This window comes from Diabrotica undecimpunctata, chromosome 9 (genome assembly GCF_040954645.1).
Source record: "Diabrotica undecimpunctata isolate CICGRU chromosome 9, icDiaUnde3, whole genome shotgun sequence".
Classification (NCBI taxonomy): domain Eukaryota; kingdom Metazoa; phylum Arthropoda; class Insecta; order Coleoptera; family Chrysomelidae; genus Diabrotica; species Diabrotica undecimpunctata.
Window position 1 is genome coordinate 30196737 of NC_092811.1, and position 23418 is coordinate 30220154.

At 31.7% G+C, this 23418-nt stretch overlaps 2 protein-coding genes across 2 annotated transcripts; one reads left to right on the forward strand and one right to left on the reverse strand.

The window, feature by feature from the left end:
* Positions 1 to 1746: 1746 nt before the first annotated feature.
* LOC140450504 (zinc finger MYM-type protein 1-like) lies at positions 1747 to 4073 on the reverse strand. The gene is made up of 2 exons (XM_072544157.1): positions 4004 to 4073; positions 1747 to 3953 (listed from the first exon to the last, which is right to left on the reverse strand). Exons 1-2 carry the CDS (start codon positions 4071 to 4073, stop codon positions 1747 to 1749), a joined length of 2277 nt encoding a protein of 758 aa, XP_072400258.1.
* Positions 4074 to 11035: 6962 nt separating this feature from the next.
* LOC140449748 (double-stranded RNA-specific editase Adar-like) lies at positions 11036 to 20663 on the forward strand. Its single transcript, XM_072543068.1, has 2 exons — positions 11036 to 12541; positions 19567 to 20663. The coding sequence occupies exons 1-2, from the start codon at positions 11209 to 11211 to the stop codon at positions 20577 to 20579; spliced, it is 2346 nt and encodes a 781-aa protein (XP_072399169.1). The 5' UTR covers positions 11036 to 11208; the 3' UTR covers positions 20580 to 20663.
* Positions 20664 to 23418: the final 2755 nt, after the last annotated feature.

Genomic DNA, 23418 nt, shown 5'->3' on the forward strand with positions numbered 1-23418 from the left:
GTATCATTAGTTTATTTGTTTAGTTATTGTTTAGTTTTTATTTTTAAGTATAGGTATAAGGACAATATTATTTATAGAGACTTCTTATTTACTTATTTGTGTACATAAACACTTGTGAAGTGTGTTTTCGTAGCCGTGATATCAAGGTTTGTCATAACAATTATATGTAGTTTTGTACGTTATAATAATGATATATTTTTTAGATGAGATAAGTATATATAGCTTGAAGATTTGTGCTTGAAGGACGAATCATTTTTTGTATTTTAATCTAATAATAAATTATTTATATTACCTATTGTTTTTTTTTTGCCTACCACTAGATATGATAAAAATGCTGCAAATTCCAGGAAAAACATAATAAGTAAGTTCCTACATATTTAGTATTTTTGCTTTTGAACTTTTTCTACTGTTTTTTTTGGGTTTTTGTGCGAAATAAACTGTTATCTCCATTTAAAACACACAATATTATCACTATAATCAATTCTATTTTTTGTCATCAGACTATTGGTTTTAGAAAAAAAATTGATATAATTACTAATATAAGAACCACTTAACATCCCTATACCCAAGAAAATCCTAAAATATATTGCAAAACCTAAGTTTTTGAACCTTATATTAGCATTGAAGCTTATGGCAATTTTAAAAGTGTCGTATGGGTGACGTATTCCCGCCTTTAAAAAGCGAGCATTTGATTGGTCTATAGTTACGAGACAACCTACTTAAATATCTACTAACCTTGGATTAGGTATATATAAGTCAAGGTGGGGTTCTGACTCTGACGTCGTAAATCTTGAATGACGTGCAAGAATTTTTATATGAAAAATGCTATATACATATCTATTTAATAGTTTATTATTACATCTATGGCTTGACCTGTATTTAATAGAACTCTGTGGTTTTAAATTAATCATAGAAATCAAACTTGGTTTAATATCTCTAAAATTGATTAATGACGGTGACGGATGAATCGATTAACCATTGGTAGATTGATAATGGACCGTGGAAGTGGAAGTTCTCAAGGTTACGTTTGTCAATTATTTGTTTTGTTTATGTTTATAACAAGTGAAACTACTGTCACATTTTAATTTGGCTTACTGCCACAATGTTGCTAAAGAATTCTTCACTGCACCCCCCAAAAGACAAACCCCAAATTCAAAAAATTTGAGAAGGTATATGTGATGTCTAGAAGTATTTTGACAACTTTTAAACAAACTTCATGTTTTCGTTTTTGAAAAAACTCAAAAAAACTACTTTTTTCCAAGTATATAGCGGGAAAACCAAACATAGGATTTTGTTAATTTTTTTACAGCATCAAGATATGATTATAAGAAATAATTATGAATTTTTTGAAAATTTTTGAATTTACAGTTTTGTTCCAATAGGAAAAAATAATATGTTTTGGCTTATAATAAAGTTACCGGTAAGAAACCGAAAATTTTTTTAATAACAACATATATAAAACTGTAAAAGTGGAAAATATTTGTAACAAAAAGTTAAATATTTTTTCCTAAACATATGAAAAATCTCGTTAAACAAGAATTATGTCTTGAACTGCCACCTTAAAATCGTAATGTAGGGAGATGGCTCCATCTGAAGCAATGGTAGCAGGGACGTATTTATAGTTTTTTAATGGGGGGGGATCCTAATTTCCAAATTAAGTAAAACCGGGGCTTGGTTTTGAAATACCTTTGAAAAAAGTAATAAAAACAAATTTCTAAAAATTTTATTAAAACTTAAAATACCGTTTTACAAAATTAAATTCATTCTCTTCCTTCTTTCAGCTAACTTATTTACAATTTCTGAGGAATTTAGACCTATTGTCACATTCCGATGAATACTCATGAGAGCTAATCCTGTAAGCCTCTCGTCTCCCATTCTATTTCTAAGATAAGTTTTTAACCGTTTAAGTGATGAAAAAGTACGTTCAGGTGTGGCAGTAGATACTGGAAGTGTTGCTAAAATTTGAAGAAGTTTCCTAACCGTTGGAAAAAAAATTTCATCACATCGGTCCATAGCTTCTAGTGCAGTAGACGGCTGTTCTTGATTGCACCAGTGGTTGTGCCAAAGCTCATACTCACTTACTAAATGTTTTATTTCAACTTCCCTGAGAAATATTTCTCCGATTCCTGCTATACATTTCTTTGCTCTCTCAGTATTTTGGGTGCGATCTGGTAGAAGCAACTGAATTCCTGAAATTGCTTCTTCGTGAGGTTTAAAGCGAGCATCAAGCTCGGTCACTACATGTTCTATAAATGGATAAAATATATTTCGCCGATAGTAAACTTCAGCAGTGTCCCCTGGTATATTATTGCGGTTCAATTGTCTCCTACTTACTCTTGGAACAGTTATATCTGCTGAAATTAATTTTTTTGCTTCCTCAAAAAGATTTGAGAATTCACGTTCGTTACGAAGGTTCTGTAAAGTGGTTTTTATTGTTTTTACGTAACTGCAAGAGTCGGTTAAATCTACATTGACTTTTTGTAGGGTTCGGTTTAAGCTTGACGTATAGGAGAAAACCTTCCTTAAAATAGTTAGTGAAACTATAAATTGACTGTTTTCCATTGCGACTTGTAACTGGTAAGCTTGGGTTGCAATTTCCCTTCCAGATTCTTGAAGTTCTTGAAGCACGGAATTTACTACAGGAAACATCTCAGCAAATCTTTCGACGGCTGTATGTTTTTCTGTCCAGCGTGTCTCACAAAGCGAGATAAGCGTTGAATGAGGTGCTTCAATCTCGTCCGCAGTTCTTTTTAAAAGTCCATCCCGGAGTGCAGATTGCCGAAAGAAGTTAATTATACTTTTAATAGTTCCGATGCAGTTTCGTATTGCAGGGATCTCGCATGAATGACCCAAAACTAAGTTTAATGTGTGCGCCACACAGTGTACGAATAGTGCTCGAGGATATTTGTCCATGATTATTGTTCTTACTCCTTTAAATCGTCCGCTCATCACAGCCGCACCATCATAGCCCTGGCCAACTAAATTCTCCAAATCTAATCCAAACGACTTAAGTTTATCGATGATTGTCGTAGCTAGAGCTAATCCTGTTACTTCATCAACGTGTATAAATTCAATGAAATCCTCTCGAATAAGTGCCTTTCCAGAAGAGCAGTCTACATACCGAAGGCAAAGTGAGAGTTGTTGGTGACGCGAAATGTCTTGAGTTTCGTCAGCAAGTACAGCAAAGAAACCTGATTGTTTCACTCTATTTATTATTTGCTCCTGAACAGCATTTCCACACAAATCAATAATTTCATTTTGAACGACGGACGATGTGTACATAGCCCGAGAATGATTGCTTTGAGAAATAAGGTGATTTTTAAGTACTTCATCACCAGCTTGCGCACGAAAACGAAGTAGTGCACGAAAATTACCGTCATTATGTAGAGGATCTATAATACCGATTTCACCAGAGTCTTGATTTCCTCTCAAAGGCAATTCCTGCCGTCCGCAAAATAAGATTGTGTCCACTATGGCACATAGCCTCTCTCTATTTTCTCGGGCAATTTTTTTATTTTCTTCATTAAACGACTCTGTAATATCACGAGTTTGACCTTCCATAACGCTTACAAAATTTCTTGCCCGTTCAACAGCATATTTATGATAATTTGTATTTCGATGATGTTCCATTTTCTCCAGAGCTTTTTTCCAGTTATTAAATGGTTTTGTGACAAAACTTCCAAGTTTTTGATCACCGCGACCACCTTCGGTCTGTCCAAATAAAACGCACATTTTGCATAATGATCCTTGTAACATATTTGAATATACTAACCATGGATTCTTTTGGGTCCAATGACGTTGAAAACAAAGTTTTCTTTTACCACAGACGGGGAACTTAAAAGTCTCTGGAGGGGTCCAAGTTTCTTTTAAAACTGTTAATTTTTCTTCGTCATTTTTTGGATTATTTGATAAATATTTACCAAAATCGTAGTCCATACCAGAATCCAGACCAGCTAAAAAAAATGCTTTAAAATGGTGAGAGATTAAAATTAAAGTAACTTACCATTGCTTGGTTCTCTGTTTCTATCTGAGGTGGAGGGAGTTGGAGCATCCCCATCTGTACTAATATCCATACTCGTCGTAGTTAGGATTTTATCGTTTTGAGGATTCGGTTCATCATTAGTTTTCCCCTTCTTTGGAAAAAATCCCAAAAGCGACTGCTGTAAAGTTCGTTTCATACTTCTTTCACTAAAACATTAATATTAAGCAATATCCAAATAATAATTATTATATTATCTATATATACGTAACGACACTGTAGATACTTACACAAACACCACAAAAATTTCGACAAATACAACAGTTTACTGGATTTGTACTTGTACGATAGCAACAAAATAAAGAAAACAATACACAAATCCACATATGCACCGGCCGGCCGACAAACAAGACTGGCACTAGACAGACAGCACTAGACTGCGACTCATATATAACCACCGTTCAGTGATAAAATAAGTTGGGTCACTCTCGATTTAGCGCCGGTTTACCTGCCCCCGTCGTCTCACGCCCCGTACCTACCAAATTCTCACCGGTCAGTCCTCTCTAAATTTCTATCGTTCAGGCACCGTTCAATGTATTTGCGGAGCGTTCAATATCATTTATGACTACCGGCAAAAAATCTTTCGGCAAGAGCCAAGATCAAAAGAGTGAACCTACTATTTGGAATAGGTGTACGGTGATATAACTACTAATAGCGTTCTAATTCTAATAGGTATTAGTTTATCTGTATCTACGCTGCTACTGCGGACCGACAGCATCCGTGCGCTGACTCATTAATTTATTTTTATTTTTTATACATGTAATATTGGATTAAAAGTAATAGTTTTGCATGGACTGCAAGGAGGGGGTTTGAACCCCCTAAACCCCCCCCATAAATACGTCCCTGAATGGTAGTATTTATCATCGATAGATAGCATTACGTTCGGCTTCGAAACGCTTCAAGCAAAACGTCACACTAACAGGGTTGCCATATCAATTACTTTGTACAACACTTTGACAGATAACAACAAAATTTAATAGGAATGTTATCGGTTTGAACTTTGAACCCGTCATGCTGAAACTTACAGAGTTACAGAATAGTAGATACTGCAACTTTTATTTTGAAAGTAGGATATCATAAAATTTACACTCTATAAGTAATATATCTATAAAAAACCTATTTAGTTTTAAAAACCTATTTAGGCGTTTTTAGTTAATTATTTTAGTATTTATAAAAATAGTGTTTCTTGCATAACCAGTATCGTACACAGAAATTGTCTGAGGGGGGGGGTTTGAAATTTTTTTATGCTACCTCCATTTTGAGTCCCTAAAATTTGGGTTTTAGTTTAATTTAAAGTACTAAAGATAGCAGTGCCAAAGATTCAGGTATCTATATCTATTATCCTGCCTACCAACTAAAACCACACTCTCTTACTTGTGTGCATTTGACTGTCGCACGTACCGTACTCCGAAAGTGGGGTAAAGACATTTTTGGTACACTCACTTCTCTTATCTAAATCTTATCTATTGTTCTGAAACTATTTTCTTGTGGCTTTTAAAGTAATTACTATTTTAATGGGAATAAGCCAACTTGTAAATACAATACATTTTGGAGACAACTATCGCCGTATTCCCGTTCTTCTCCGCCAATCCTGCCGGTTTAAGGCATGCTCCTCCTCCAAACCTTTCGATTCCATCGCTCTTCTAATTCCTTCATTCCATGAGCGCCAAGTTCTACCTCTTTTTCTTCTTCCAGGGGGCATCCATTTGTGAAGTTTTTGGGGCCAACGTTCGTCAGGCATTCTCAATAGGTGTCCAAACCATTTTGAACCTCTTTTTCTATTCTGTCAATGACCGTTTCTGTAGCGTTGGTCTTCCTTTCCTGGCTTGATGTTCTAGCACTTCTTCTCAAATAATCCATTTCAACTGCTAACAATCTTCTCTTCAGGTCTGCATTGACAATTGTCCATACTTCAGAGCCATAACAAAGAACTAGATTCAACCATGGTTTGCCCTATTCTTTTTTTGTTCCTTTTGGAAATGTTGCGATCCCACCATAAGGAGTTCAGACATCCTACAATTTTACGTCTCTGAGAAATTGGGTGTTTAATTTCAGTTTGTCCCAAGCCGTTCTTAGCAATGAGTGCACTTAAATATTTAAATTTTTCCACTTGTTTGATTTCCACGTCCTCGTCGATCAACACTTCAAACCTTGCATCTGAATTGATAACTAAATATTCTGATTTCTTCATGCTGACTTATAACCCACATTTTACATATTCTCTGTATAGACGCTATATCGTAAATTCTAGATCATAAAAATCTTGAGCTAGGACGACTTGGTCATCCACAAAGTTCAGGGAGAACAGTACGTCATTTCCTATGGGGATTCCCATTCCCAGGCAGTGGTTTTTCCAATTATGGAGGGCTGCCTCAATATATAAATTAAACAGTGAGTGTGACATTATGCATCCTTGTTTTAGTCCTTTAGTTACTTTTATTGGCTCTGATAGTCTATTTCCGATTTTTAGGTAAGTAGTGTTCTCCCTGTATACTTCTGTAATTATTCCTAAAAGGTATGGACTAATGTCGAGTTGTTGCCACAATTTAAGTCTTGGAACTGTATCATACGCCTTTTCTAGGTCGATGAAGGCTAGATGTACTTTGGTACCAACTACTATTCTTTTTTCTATTAATTGTTGGAGTATAAACAAGTTATTAGTGCAAGATCAAAGATCAAAGATTCAAACGTCAATAAACTTATTTTAACCTTCAATTGTGGCTTATTTCCATTAAAATAGTAATTAGATCTTATCTCTGTCGTTGGCTCGGTTGGTGTTTCTCTTCTTCTTCTTTCTTTTTAATGACTGCTCGGATGTAATTGTGAACACTATTCCATCCCTCCGTACTTCCAGTCATCTTCACGATCATCTCTCTTACAGTCACAGGGTTCATACCTATTTCTTTCTCTGTTTGATGGGTGAACCTCTGCACGGGCGACATCCCAATCAGGTCAGTCAAGACCATGTCGACAATATAGCGTCGAACTATTGGCTGACGTCAGGAAAGATTTTCCCTGAAACAGAAGATTCACTACTGGCCATTCAGGATCAGGTTATACAAACCAAAAATTACCTGAAATATATCGTTAAAGACCCTCAGGTCCAGAATGACAAATGCCGATATGGATGTTAAGCTCAGGAAACCATCCAACATCTTACCGGGACTGTCAGGCATTTGCTGCAACTGAATATAAGGAACGGCACGACTCAGTAAGAAAGATCATTCATCAAGAGATAGCTATCAAACTGGGACTTCTTCAAACAAACCATCTTCCATATTATCAATACGTTCCTGAGAGTATACTTGACAATGACAACTACAAGCTATACTGGGACCGCACTGTGCTCACAGAACAAACAGTGGCACATAATAGACCAGATCTCATACTAGTTAATAAACTAAAGAGACAAACAACATTAATTGATGTGGCGATACCCAACAACAATAGTCTTCGTGTTAAACAGAACGAAAAAATCGCCAAGTACAGGGATCTGGAAATTCAAATACGAAGACAGTGGAGAATGGAAAGTACCCAGACAATACCTATTATTCTCTCTACTACTGGAGTAATTCCAAAGAAACTCCTAGAAAACATAAAAAAGCTAGGTCTGAATGAACATCTCTACAAGACTATGCAGAAAGCTGTAGTACTCTCAACGTCCAGATGTGTACGAAAATTTTTGGGAGATACTCCAACATACCAAGCCACCTAGGGCTCGGTAACACGGAAAAAGTCCCACCAGAGCTTAATCCTTTTGATACCGTAGGTATCTGGGATGAGTGAATTTTCCCCTTAGATGGAGTGTGAGCCGTATGACTAAATCTGGGATACTAATACTCAAAAGCAAACTTAATTTCAAGCACATAGTAAAAGTAATAAACACATACGCAATACCACATTTCACATACTCATTTGGCTATATAAAATGGTCGAATACGGAAACTGAAGAACTAATTAGACCAAATAGAACCGTGATAACTAAATAGGCATCAACTACCCCAAATCGTACATCCAACGCATGACACTACCACGCACACAAGGTGAGAGAAGAACATCGTGTTTTGGAAATATCATTCACTACTTAAAGATAAAAAACAGCAAAAAACAAAGACAAAAATATATAGAGTAGCAATTAGACCAGTGATAGCATACGTAGCGAAAGTAATATGTCTTACGAAAATAGATATAAAGAAAATAAAAATATAAATAAAAAGTAAAATATAAAGAAAAAGTAAGAATTATTAAAAGCAAAATGATAAGAATAAACAGCCCAATAAAGCCCGAACAAGGAGAGAATATAGAAGACTAATGAAGCATGAAATAAGAAATAGAAATATAACCGAAGGGGAAGACATAGTGAAATTTATTAATCCACACAGACTGAGATGGTTTGGACACATACAAAGAAGAGAAAAAGACGCACTAATAAGGAAGATAACAAACCTGAAACCAGTAATAAATAGACCAAAAGAAAGACATGTTCGCATGTTTTAAATAACATTTTTGACGATTGACCATTTTTCATATAAATCCCACTAAAATATTATTATACATACCAGATAATTAAATTTTTAACTATCAACAAAAATCTAATATATGATTGCATGTATAAATTTAATGGTAATACGATATTCACAGATAGCGCCGCTAAGTACCTCTTTGTCGATAAAAATGTTTACATAATAAATATGTCATTTTTCAATGATATGTGTGGATTATGTTCTTGCAAATGCGTAACTTTAATATATTCCGATTGACACAGCGGAGCAGTAAAATATTACACATAAAGATGTTGTTAAAGATATCTTTGCTTATTTGGTCTACTAGGTATTTGATAAAATTACTGTCTACACAACTTGGCAACTCAGCCAATGGATATAATGATAGAAAACTGTAATTTATATTAGGGTTTAAAAATATTACAGAGTCATCATGTAGAAATCTACGATTAAGTTAAAAAAATTACCACAGTAGTTGCCGCAGTAGAGCCATCTCTAGGATCAGAAACAAATTAATCGAGGGTGAAGATCAACCTTAAACCAAAGAATGTAGAAGATGCGTCTATATTCTTTGATTAAACTTTGGCACTGTTATCATGGTTAAACGTTAAACTGTGCTGTTATCTACTCTACTGTGACAATGATATAGAATGGAAGATATACATGTCCATTGTGTGATAAAGGTTGAGAGCTCTTTCATATCACTGGTTTATGATTATCAATTGGAATTACATCACTGAATTAGAAATTGTAATTATGAATCACGAATATGAGTCAGTTGTTGACAGAGTACAAAAGAAGAAAAACAATGTCATGAATCATGATTAACCAGAGTTGCCGATTTGTACATAATTATCAGATTTTAACATAATTTTTATGGCATTCTGATAATAAATATTTTTTTAACATAATTGATAATTTTAACATAATTTTATGCGTATGCCTGTGGGAATCATGGGACATAATACATTGGCCTATTATAAGATTTAAAATCAAAATAAAAGCTGACAATAATAATTTTCTGTATGTAGAATTGCCTAACATAACTCTGATTCTTATATGTAGCCCGGGAAAGTACAGTAAGTCTTATTTGAAAGATCCCTACATCGCCCGGGTAAGGGTCACGGTCCGTGGACATATAGGCCGTATATACCCACAAGCTAGAGGGGGAAATACCTTTTTAAAACAAATGCAAATAAATGTTAACTAAAACTAAGAATCTACAATAAAAGTGATAATTAGTCTTAGAACTAAGAATCTGAAGAGAAAGTTATTAATTATCACACCTAAGACTAATTAAGCAAAAAAAGGAAAAATGAAAAGTCCCAAAAATTTCGAAAAAGGTGAAATTTCTACAAAGTCGATTTCGTCCAAATCCAAAAGGGTAAATAAAATGTTAGAAAATTATTCTTATAGAATATATAAGTTATTTTTTATACCAAAATATTTAGTAATTAGTAGGTAGGTAGGTAGTAATTACGGTTGTTTTTAAAAAAGTTTCAGAAACTTATAAAACATTGTTATTAAGTTATTTAAATCCCAATTATGTTCATTAATCTGCTTTAGCAGAGATAAATCCAGAAAATTCAAAGCAATTTCTAAATTTACTAAATATTTATCTCGGTGTAGAAGTTATTCAAAATATTGGAAAACTCAGTTAAGAGAAGAAAACTGACTTTTATACTAGGTGTCTTAAATTTTTAATTGTGAGTTGCTTAGAAATTAAAAAACGATTTGATTTTAGAAGTCCCTTATTATTACATATTGCAACTTTTGATCCAAAATCGATTGAAAAACCTAATTCTATATATGATATTATATGTGCATTTCCTAGAATTGTAAATAATAATGACCATGAATTAATACAAAAGATTGACGATGAATGGCGCTTGTATTTTTAGAAATTCCAGAGAATATTAAAAAAGAATTTGAAGTAGATAAGTACTGGTACAAAGTTGGTGCATTAACTGATAACTGCAGCAGTGCAGAAATTCAAAAATCTTTATTTTATTTTAGATATCCTTGTTTGTCCACATTCAAATGCGACCTGTCAGCGAATATTTTCTAAGGTCAATTTAATAAAAACTAAAATTCGAAATAAATTATGTACCCAAACAGTAAATGGATTTACAAAGAGACAAAAAAATGTTAAATTATTTTAATCACATGAACTCTTCATCTTCACAAGATGAGAATAAGGCAATTTTATTTGAAAGCGTTCCATATGTAAATTAGTTTTATTATAGTAGGTACCTATTTGATATTAAATATATTTTGTTCATGTTTTTTTTAATTAACAAGTTAAGTTGAATAAAATAATTTTTTTAATGTATTTTTATTACCTTTAGAAACTACCAAGATAAAAATTTTTAACATAATTTTGCAAAAATTTTAACATAATTTTGCAAAAATTTTAACATAATTTTTGGCAAAATCTGATAATTTTAGCAGCTGTCTAAATTTCTTATCGTGACATCGGCAACACTGTGATTAACCAATCATGGGTAGAGTTGATCAATTTGAAAAAACATATTTATCAGTTGTGATAAAATGGTTTATGAATTTTGTGGAAGTTATGTTTTAAGATTTTATGTAGGAGTTTAAGTAAATTTTAACTACATAAACAGCTATAACAAAACAGAATTAGTAGTTTCATGTTATAAAATTATGATGGATGTAACAGTGAGCAGAGAACATGTAGAAACAAAATTGAAATCACATAAATCTGATAAAACCACAACAACAATTGAAACTGTAAAATCACCTGAACCATCAACTTGTAACAATAGTTTTCCAAATGCAATAGCTTTTCTGAATTGTGTACAAAATGGATTACACTATAAATTGGTTGCTCAATGGGGTTCTAGTCATGAACCATTTTTCAAAATGTGTGTTCATCTTAATGGTAAAGACTATTATGGAATTGGAAAATCAAAACATGAGGCTAAACATAATACAGCTAGAAGAGCCTTGGAATCTATTCAGTGTTCCAAAAATGAGAGAATAACTAAACAAAATGTCCATAAATCTGATAATATCAACCTAGTAAAAAAAACTGTAACATCACCAGAACCTTTAACTTGTGACAGTAGTTATCCAAATGCAGTAGCTGCCCTGAATTGTATACAAAATGGATTACAATATAAAGTGGTTGCTCAATGGGGTTCTAGTCATGAACCGTTTTTTAAAATGTGTGTTCGTCTTAATGGTAAAGACTATTATGGAATTGGAAAATCCAAACATGAGGCTAAACATAAAGCAGCTAGCAGTGCATTGACATCTATTCAATTTTCCCAAAATAAAACAACAACTAATCATTATGTAAAGGAATCTGGTCAAAACATATCAAAAGAAACACTAAAACCTTCTTCGATGGAATGGTCTCCAACCAGTTCGATAATAAACTCACCATCCAATAGCAATAAGAATAATTACACTCTAGAAAAAAATCCAATATCAGCATTAAATGAAATAAAAGGAAGTGTGAATTATAGTGTTACTGAACTTCATCCTATGTTTAAGATTTGTGTTGAAGTAGATGGTAAAAAGTATTATGGAAGTGGCACTACAAAGCGATCTGCAAAATATGAAGCTGCAGCAACAGCATTAAAAAATATTTCCACTTCAAATGTTATAAGTACAGACATCAAAAACAAATTATTTAAAAAGTCTTCAGTTATTTTGGGTGAACTATATCCTTCTGTTAATTTCACATATACTGAGGATCCCAGTGACCCTTATGCTAGGTTTCAAGTTTCAGTAAACATTAATGGTGATAAGTTTACAGGAACTGGAGGCAATAAGAGCTCAGCAACAGAAGCTGCTGCCACTGTTGCTTTAAGTAAACTGAAAAATTATACTGGTGGGGATATACCTACTTTCTCCCCAAATGCTGTACAAGATCAGCTTTTATCTGATACTATTGGAAACCTGGTGAAAGCAAAGTTTAAAAATTTAATGTCAAATGATGTGATCCATTCTAAACGTAAAGTTCTTGCAGGTAAGATATATTCAGCATCTTATTACATTATTATTATCTTTCCCCCATTCTGTACTATTGTTAGCCAATCTTCTCCATCCTTTAACTATGATGGATTTTAAGTTGTTTTCCAGGTACATAGTTTTCTTAAGACTATAATTAATGATACCTAACATCATTTTTATTTATTACAAACTTTTTTATTATCGTTATTCTTCATAAAAGCTCTGCATGGTCTAAAACCTAAGATACAATCATCAGATAATAAATTTTATCAATCTTATACGAAGTATGTCAAAATTATGAATTTTGCTCAATAGTGAAGTACCTTTATATTTCCCAATATCGAAAATTGTTATAAGGAAAAGTTGTTTGGAATTAAAAACTATGTCTATATGTTTTATATGCAATTATATCTTTCTAATTAAAAAAAATGTTTGTAAATGTTTCTCAAATTACTGATAACTAACATTATTTTTATTTATTACAAATATGATAAATAACACTTCTGTTCTGATAAAAAATGATAGCAATTTTTCACAAAATAAAATACATTAAAAATTTAATGAACACTGAAGAATTAATAACCTTCTTTCTATCAGAACTGAAGAGTTATCATATTTGTAATAAAGAAAAATTATGTTTGGTATTACTAATTTTTTTTTTCAATTAGAATGATGTAATTGTATAATAAAACGTGGTTTTAATAACAACAACTTTTCATAATAAAAATTTTAATATTGTATTGTATTATATATTGTAAAATATAAAGGTATAGTCATGGGTAACACCGTAAATTTTTGAGTGTTGATACAATGACACTGACACAGCTGCCTGTATCAGTACAATGTATCAGCACAATAAAGTGTCATGACACCATGTTTCAGTATTATGTGTTGCATAGTGCACAGAAACAGTTCGATAGTGTTACATCAAGCAGGAGACGATACCCTTTAATAGGAATTCTAAATATAACTGCACATAGTTGCCAAATGATGGAATTTCTTTAAAACACACTCTATCAAAATAACATTGGTATACTTCAGTCACTTTTTTATTGCATGAAGTGATCTCAGTATTCGAAAAATTATGGGTTAATTTTTTCTCTCAAGGTACATTAGTACATTTTAAGAAAAATTACACTAAATTGGATACTTCAAGACTAAGTATTCCCAAATTCGAATTTAGTTAAAGAAAGAAAAAATGGATGATATATAATACTTCCTTCAAAATCTTTTAATTGGTGTAAGTACTTAAACTTAAAGTTATAACTTTTGTTTAATTGTTGATATTTGATATTTATTCTAATTGGTTTATAGATTTATAGTAATAGTAAAACAATTCTGGGGCATTTCATGTGAGTTCAAACTTTACTTAAAAAATGAATTCCTTATATAAGTTCATTCTTTTAATTGCCAACTATAAACTTTCTTCACTTTTTTGTTACAAATAATATACTCGCGACAACAGCGTATACTACATAACAAAATTTGTGAACTTGTGGTGTGGGTGTGCTGTAATTTATCGTATGTGTGTCGAAGATTAACGAAAAAGAAACTGACACTGTGTCGACTAAAGTCGACACTGTATCACAAAGTATGTATTTTAATACGCTGTGTTGAACTGTCTCATTGGTGTCACTGTATCATTTCAACTATATCAATACGATTGACACACTCTAAAGTGTCAATATGAGAGTGCCACTTAACACAGTATTACACATCTCTATAAAGGTACTTTACTCTTGAGCCAAATTCATGGATAGATATGTTTATTAACAATTTTTACATAGTATACACTACATGTCATTTCACAATATAAATAAGTCACTTATGTATACATAGGAAATAGCTAAGAAATAATACAAGAACACACAATGTAACATATACAGTGAAAAATATAAGAATATAAAAAAACAGTTCAGTTAGGTGTAAAATAGTTTTCATAAAAACGACCAACTAGGAACTCAAACAAACAAATTCATGTATACTATAGAAACAGTGTTCCAGCAAGAAGTGTTATGCTAATTTATAAAATTGTTTAGAATTCATTGACTTATATCAATATTTTTGTTCAGGTTTAAAAAATAATTATACAGATTATAATCTATTGTATTAAGTTGTGTAACATAAAATCTGGAATATAGAATAATGATATGATTTTTGTTTCATGTATTGTACTGATGTTCATCAACATGTGTTTTTACATCTTGTATATTATTATGAACAGTTAACAAACTTTTAAATATATATATATATATATATATATATATATATATATATATATATATATATATATATAAAGGTCTTTATTCATACCTTCATATCCTTCAAATTCATACAATACACAAAATATATAATTTATATATGCATAAAATACAATAAGAAAGAAAAAATGCCGAAGATCAGTTGGTGCTGATTTCAAGAAATCAGTACCTCTGCTTTTCATCTTAAGCAAGAGAGAAAAAAAAATATAATATATTTTTTTGCATGTTATGTAACAATCAATTAAAAACCATAACCAATAGAAACATTTAACATTTAAATATTGTACAAAAACTATCACACAGTTTATACATACTTCATAACAGGTCATCAAATAGTTGCACATTTGTTACTCACTTAGCAATTTAGATTTAAGAGATTTCTTAAAAGATTTAATCGATTTTAATTTTAATTCTTTAGCTAATCCATTATATACTTTTGATATTTGATATGTAAATGAATTTTTGAATTGTTCTGTACGATGTGGCGGAGCTGTAATTGTATTTTTATATCTTGTATTAACATTATGTATGTCAGTTCTGTATATAATTTTTTTAAAAAGATATGCTGGTAGAGAGTTTTTGATAATTTTGTGGAAAAGACAAGCAGCATGTAGAAATCTTCTCTTTTCCATGTTCAACCATTTAACATGTTTTAATTTGTGAGAAATAGGCTGGTGTCTTCTTACACCACAGATCAGACGAAGACACGAATTTTGAACCACTTGAATTCTTCTCCTGTCATCTGAACTAATACAAGGCCCATACACAACATCTCCATAGTTAAATTTTGATAGTACCAGACTTTCGCACAATATTCTTTTTACTTTGTATGACAGATAGCGGCGATTATGGTAAATTGTTCTTAGACTAAGAAATGCTTTACTCACACAGGTGTTAATATGTTTTGTAAATTTGAGGTGATTATCTAAAGTTAAACCTAGATTTTTTGCACTAGTTACAGGTTTAATGGTTTCATTATTAACAACTATTTCAATGATGTTACTCATTTCCAAACACACCCTGTTTGGACCAAAAACCACCAGATTAGTTTTTTTAGAATTTATATGTAATGCATGATTTCCTGCCCAAGCAATCAATGATTTAATATCTTGATTAACAATCTCAATAGCACTTGCTCTGTCAACTGGGTAAAATGAGTGGTAAATTTGTGTATCATCTGCATAGAGATGAAATTTACAGGTATTCAAGGAGGTACCAATATTGGTGGTGTATAAAGTAAATAAGATTGGACCTAAGATTGAGCCCTGAGGTACACCTGACAAAATGTTTAGAAAATCAGAGATTCTTTCGTCTACTTTGACGCTCTGTTTCCTGTGATGCAAGTATGACTTAACCATATTCAATGCATCTATGGAAAAGCCGATTGACTTCAAAATTGCACAGAGTAGTGAATGATTGAGAGTGTCGAATGCCTTAGAGAAATCGATCAAAACTAAAATGGTAACCTTACCCACATCTCTTTCTCTCAAAATGTCATCAGTTATTTTAAGGAGTGCTGTTTCACAGTTGTGAAATGGCCTAAACCCGGACTGAAAATCAGTTAAGATATTATTGTTAGAAATATAATCACCAAGCTGCATTTGCATAATGCGTTCTAACACTTTTGATAAAGTAGGCAGAATACTAATAGGTCTAAGATCCTTATATTCGGATGGATTGTTACATTTAGGTATGAGTCTAATTAATGCTTTTTTCCATTCATCTGGAAAATAGTTACTTGAGAGGCAACAATTCATTATATGCGTTATATAAGGAATGATTAATGGGCAACATTGAAGCAACATTTTTAAGTTTAAACCGTCTGAACCTAGAGCATTAGATTTAATAGTATATAACAATTTTTGCACTAGATCACAAGATACTGGAGTAAAGGTAAATTGTTCGCGATTAGGTACAGTATTTAAATAATTGTCAATTGTATTTTGATTGATTGTTAGATGTGGGATGCAAGATGTGTAGTACTGATTAATCTCATAGGGTTCTTTTAATGTTTCTGGAATTGTGTGTTCTGTCTTACCAATATTAATGAGTTGTAAATTTTTCCAAGTATTTTTTATCCCACCCACATGAAGTTTGTGTTGAAAGAAAGCTTTTTTTTCATTCTCACATGCTAATGTTGTATAATTTCTAATCATTTTGTAGTAGGTAAGGTGAGCTACCTCCTTAGTTTTCTGCCACTTTTTTTTAGCCTGATCTCTTAGTGACATAAGAAGTTTCACATTATCTGTTAGCCAAGGATTATAATTTTTAGTGACTTTAATCTTTTTAAAAGGAGCATGTTTGTCGAAGAGAGCCAAAATGGAGCTGCTTAAGAATTTTACTTTATCATTGATGTTTTCAATGTGATAGATGTTGGCAAACAAAGTACAGTTTAAATCAAGTAAAAAAAGATTTACATCAAAGTGTTTGAAATTTCTAACTGTCTTAAAAATTGGGGCTGGTTTTTCTGGGAAGATATTGACGTCACAATAAATAAGCTCATGGTCTGTTATGTGGTCAAGAGAACACACACCAAAGGAGCTTATTCTATTTTTGTTTGAGACAATTATATAATCAATCAGAGTCTGCGATGTAGGGGTTATATGAGTTGGCCCATCAATAATCTGTACCAAATTAAAACTGTCAAGTAAGTCATTAATTTTATGAGCTGGATTCAGATGTGGATTGAGTAAGTCAACATTAAAATCACCCAAACAAAAAATTTCATCACAATCTGTAACCATATCAGCAAGAGATTTTTCAAAAAATTCAATAAAAGTATTAATTATGTAGTCTGGTGGTTTATAGACTACACCTATACCTATCAACAAGTCATTAATTTTTAGTTTGATCCACATTTGTTCTATGTGATTGTCAAATTTAAATTCAGAAAATTGATAATTATTTTTTATATACATACAAACTCCTCCACCTCGACAGTTGGCTATTCTGTCCTGACGAATTAAATTGTAACCATAAATTTGTACAGCGTTATTTGGTATTATTGGCTTGAGCCATGTCTCAGAGACACAAAATATATCAAATTGTTTATCAATAACATAATTAGCTAAATCAACTATTTTAGGAAATAAAGAACGAATATTAACATGTGCAACTTTTAATCTACCTGTTATATCTTTCTTCAAAAATTTCCACCTCCAATATATTGAAGGTAAAGGAAGAATGCCATACTTTTTAAACAAGGGTTTGCAGCTGGAGCGATATTCTGCTGAATCAATAATTCAGATTGCTGTTTTTTGAAAAGTGAAAATTTTATATGTATAGGACGAGTTTCCCCAAAAGAATTATGCAATATTTTAGGATACTATGAACTATTCCAAAATAACGTGACCTAAGAATATCTCAACTCACAGAAGTAGCCAGTCTGGGCATGGCAAAAATCTGTGAGGCGAGCTTCTTACACAATCCATCAATATGGTATGACCAGTTCAATCTTGTATCCACAGTAACTTTACTGGTTCAGCTGGTTTAACCCATCTATCGAAACTAAATACTATTGTCTGGGTTTTCTGCTCGTTTAATTTAAGTTTGTTACAGTTAAACCAGGATTTAGATTTTTCTAATATTTCCTGACTGTAATCAGTTTTATCTCTACATAATAAGGTTGTGCCATCTGCAAAAAGATCACAGTTGGTGTTTTCCAACGCACTTGGTAAATCATTTATATATATCAAGAATAGCAGAGGTCCCAAAACTGAAACTTGCGGTACTCCAGTTGAAACTGATAGAGGATTAGATTTTTTATTATTAAATGCAACAATCTGTGTTCTTCCTGTAAGATATGGTTTTAAAAGGTCGTGTATGCTACCCCGTATTCCATAGTACTCCAATTTTATCAATAGTGTTTAAATATCCACACAATCAAAAGCTTTTGTAAGATCACACATTAATCCATTAGTAGGTTCACCTGCATCAAGACCGTGAACAATATGTTCTAGTACTTCTAATAAAGCTTTAGTTGTTGAATATTTTTTCTAAAATCATTTTTTTTTGACATACCTTGTATAAGATTGATAAAATTTGATATCTGATGGTTGCCATCTTAGATTTTAGACCATGAAGAGGTTTTTATGAAGAATACATTTTTTCGTAAAATTAATAATAAAGAAGTTTCCCATATGGTGACAATTTTATTAGTAACATATTTAAACTGTGCTTGAAACAAGCTTATTGTTCCAAACAGCATTGATGACAACGCTCTTTTCTTAGCTTTTCGTTTTGCTTCTTTCACTTGTTTTTGCGGAAATAAGTTTATCAAGACTCTCGTAAAACCTGTCTTTAAATTCATTGAATGTTGAATACTTAAATTTTCAATTATTAATAACAATATTTCCTGCAAAAATACCATTTGATTAAGAAATAGAAATATGAGGACTTTAACAAGACACTTGTGTTAACGTCGAGATTAGCCGATTGATGTCCGACTGAAGGCTAAATATCGTTCTATCTTCCGATATTAACCAACTAGACTGGTGAATCTCGATATTAACTGGGTAGTATTGAGAATATTCTGATTTCGGACGTTAACCTTAACGGAATTTCCGAAGTGGAAATCGAATTCAAAATAAATATATTGTTGTGGGGGAACCCACTACATTAACAGTTTCAAAAGTAAATATTTTTAAAAATCATATGATACACCTCAGTACGACCCTGTTTGACTTTCACGTGCGTCTGTTGACAATTGGGAATATGTAAAATGAATGTAGTTTATCGAAAAATTTATTAACATTATTAATATGATTTTATTTCCTTGTAGGTATTGTGATGACGAAAGATTCAGATATTTCAACTGCTGAAGTAATATGTGTGACAACTGGTACGAAGTGTATCTCTGGAAAGAATATATGTTTAAGCGGAACCGCACTCAATGATATGCATGCAGAAATTTTATCCCGAAGATGTTTGCTTTTCTACTTTTATGACCAGCTTGAACTGCTACTCTCTGATAGTACTAGTGAAAACTCGATATTTGAACCAAAGATTTACGGGAATGGTTATCGGTTAAAAGAAGGAATTGAGTTTCATTTATATACAAGCAAATCTCCTTGTGGTGATGCCACTATTTATAATAGTGGAATATCAAATCTGACAACTTGTGGTCTATTAAGAAGTAAGTTAGAATCTGGCGAAGGTTCAATACCTGTTAAAGATCCAGTCACTCAAACTTGGGATGGAATTAAACAGGGAGAACCCCTGAAGACTATGTCCTGTTCTGATAAAATTTGCAAATGGAACGTCTTGGGACTACAAGGATCTCTATTGCTTAATTTTATTGACCCCGTGTACTTAAGCTCGGTGGTAGTTGGCAGCCAAATGAATAAAACGCATTTATGTAGAGCACTTTACGGAAGGGTTGAAGATAGATTAGATAACTTACCGTCACCATTTCGCACAAATAAACCTGATATGTTAATGGTAACATCTATTGAGGAACGCATACCAAAAAGTGCTCCAGATTTTTCTGTGATTTGGTTTTTGGGCATGAAAGAACCCGAAATAGTGATATGTGATATGGGTAAACCAAAACAAAGTATTTCCACGATTTGTAAACATAGTTTGGCTAACAGATATGCCTTATTATATGGACGATTATCCAGAATTTCAAAGGACCAAAATTTACCAATAACTGTAGCACACGCTAAAGACTGTGCCGTTAATTATTCGGCTGTGAAAAAAATATTTTATGCAGCTTTTCAGAAAGCTGGTTTAGGATATTGGATATCTAAACCTGTGGAACAGAACATGTTTAATATTTTTCCTAAATTTTAAAATATAAATATTGACTTTTCTACATTTTATACCATTTTTTGTATAAGTTTACATAATATACATTGAAATCATTGTTATCTATTACTAATGTGTTTACTACATTTAAGACAATAAATATTTTACAACCCATATATATATATATATATATATATATATATATATATATATATATATATATATATATATATATATATATATATATGTATATATATATATATATATATATATATATATGTATATATATATATATATATATATATATATATATATATATATATATATATAAAATTTGGGAATGCCGAAAAGTCTTTTTTAAAAAGAATTTATTAAAGCTAAAACAACTAGTTACAATGAACAATGAAATCAGAATCTAGACTGAATAAAATATTAATACAATTGCAACTCCTCTTCCCCTAGATTGAGGCTCCTTGTGTGAGGTGAATTTTCGAACTGGAGTCGTATGGATTCTATATGTTTGACATTCTTATGTTTTCCTCTCTTTTGGTTTCTTTTCTTGTTCTTATCGTTGCTTTGTTATAGATAATGTAGATGATTATTAGTACGATGGCAAGATATAATACGATCGTCCAAATGCTGGGAATGTGGTAATTTTCTCTTTGTTCTATGATGGGTGTAATTCTCTTTGTGGGATCTTTTTCAAATTTTAAATTCTTCAAGGTTATTTTCATAGTTGAAACGTTTAACTCTTTGAACTTTAATTTCTGCTCGGTGATTAATATTGGTTGTACAAAAGTTCGATCTTGGAACAGCAATTCTTGGTTTCTGGAAAGGATTGTACACTGTTTACTTTCGATCAGAAAATGCCTGTCAGTATTTTAATTTGAATTCCTTCAGAACATTTGAAAGTTAATTTTTCTTCCATAGGTTTTGCCAAAAACCGGTTCATCTCTGGTATGATTTCGATGTGATGGCCTTGGATGTCTGCCTTAATATATCGATAATTTCTGGAGTTTTCTTGTAAGATTATTTCTTTTTCGCATAGGTGTTCTTGGTTATTTTATAGGCGGCTTGGACATTGGAAAATTTTACCGTGGGTGCAGATTTCGTTGAGAGGTATTATTGTATTTTTATTTTTCAACAAATATCTTGTATTAGGTATTATTATTGCAAATTCTGACTCAATTTGTGTGGGTATAGGTAATAAATAGTAGAGATCAAAGATGTTCTCAAAATCGATAGGAATTGTTAGAAAATATTGAAGTTGGTTTTCCTCTATTTTACAGGTGACTTCCAGAATGGATTCAAAATTTAGAATATTTTCGTGTTTTAATTCAAATGGTAATTGTGTTTTGTAAATTAAAGAGATTCTTGGTAACCCTCGGAATTGATCACTAGATTTGATAATACTATGGTGTAAGGTAAGGTTTTGAGCTTACAAAAAGTAATAGAATATTCTACAGTCTTCATTACATCAAGTATAGAATTGTATGTGATAATGAGTTCATTGTACAGTCTTTTTTGATAAATAACGTTCTCAAATTTGGTTTGAAAATCGACAATGTCTTATTTCAAAAATCTTTGTTTTAAGGATTATTTCATTTGTTTGATATCTTGAATGCTTTTATTGAAGGTATCTATGATTTGTTGACTGAGAGAATATTGATTAAGTATCGGATGTTCTAATTTTATTTGATTAGTTTTCAAATGTTCTAGTATTAAATTTATCTTCTTGCCATCTGCGGCGTCTAAGTTCCCCGTGATTGCCTTTACTATTGAACCAAAGCCAATAAGCAAACCTCTTTTCCTTCTTGTTAAATTAATATGAATATTTATACCGCTAAATTTTTCTTGTATGCTATTTTTGATATATTGAATAATATTCACGTAGTTGTAAGTCTCTGATCTAAAGAATTCGCTGTTAGAAATGTTATTTTTAAGATACTCAAATTGCTTGTTCAGATTGTTATATTCAGTTACCAGTGGTTTTAAATTATAAAAATGTACAAATGTATGACTAGATTTTTGGAGTTTTGCAGTTCCTAATTTTATAGGTAGAATGCCTAGGTTGTGGGCGATATCCTTTATTTCGGCTGTTGTATGTCCAATTGTGACGAACCTGAAAAAATATAAGTTTTTCGTTTAGGTCGTTTTACATTTGAAAGGTGAATGTTCTCGGTAGTATTTTTATGTGGCTTATAATTTTTGCATGGATTTAATATAGGAGTTAATATTAGAATATAGTAATTTTGTTTTATCCTTATGATTAGAAATATAATTATTAATTAATTGTTGCTCTAAGTCAATGTTAAATGGGGAGTTGTTGTCTAAATGTCCCGTAACTATTTCATGGGGTTTCATTTTTGTTACTGCGTGGATACTACTGTTGTAAGCTAATAATGCAGAGTGTACTTTCTGTTCTATTGGGTCGGATTTATACTTATTTTCATTGTTTAGTAACCTGATATGTAACCTCCCAGGATGCTGGGAGGAGATAAAGTGAATTTTTGCCTTTTGTAATGCTAATTATTAATGTAATAAGTCTTTAATGATTGAATTTTTTAGTTCTGTACCATTGTCTGAACTGATTTGTTCTGGAATACTATGGTGAGTAAAGTATATAATCAAAGCGTTTGCTACTTCGATACCTTGAGCAGAATTAAGTTGGGCATATTTGGAAAAATAATCGATTATCGTTAGAAATTTGGTATTTTTAAGAGTTATGGAATCTAAATGTAAAGTTTGAAATGGCTTAATTGCTGTAGGAGTAATGCTAAATGTTGGCTTTATGGGATTCCTATCATATTTTGTTATTTGGCATATTTCGCATGCAATAATATAAGTTTGTATAAAAACTCTTTGATTGGATTTGATTTAAAGA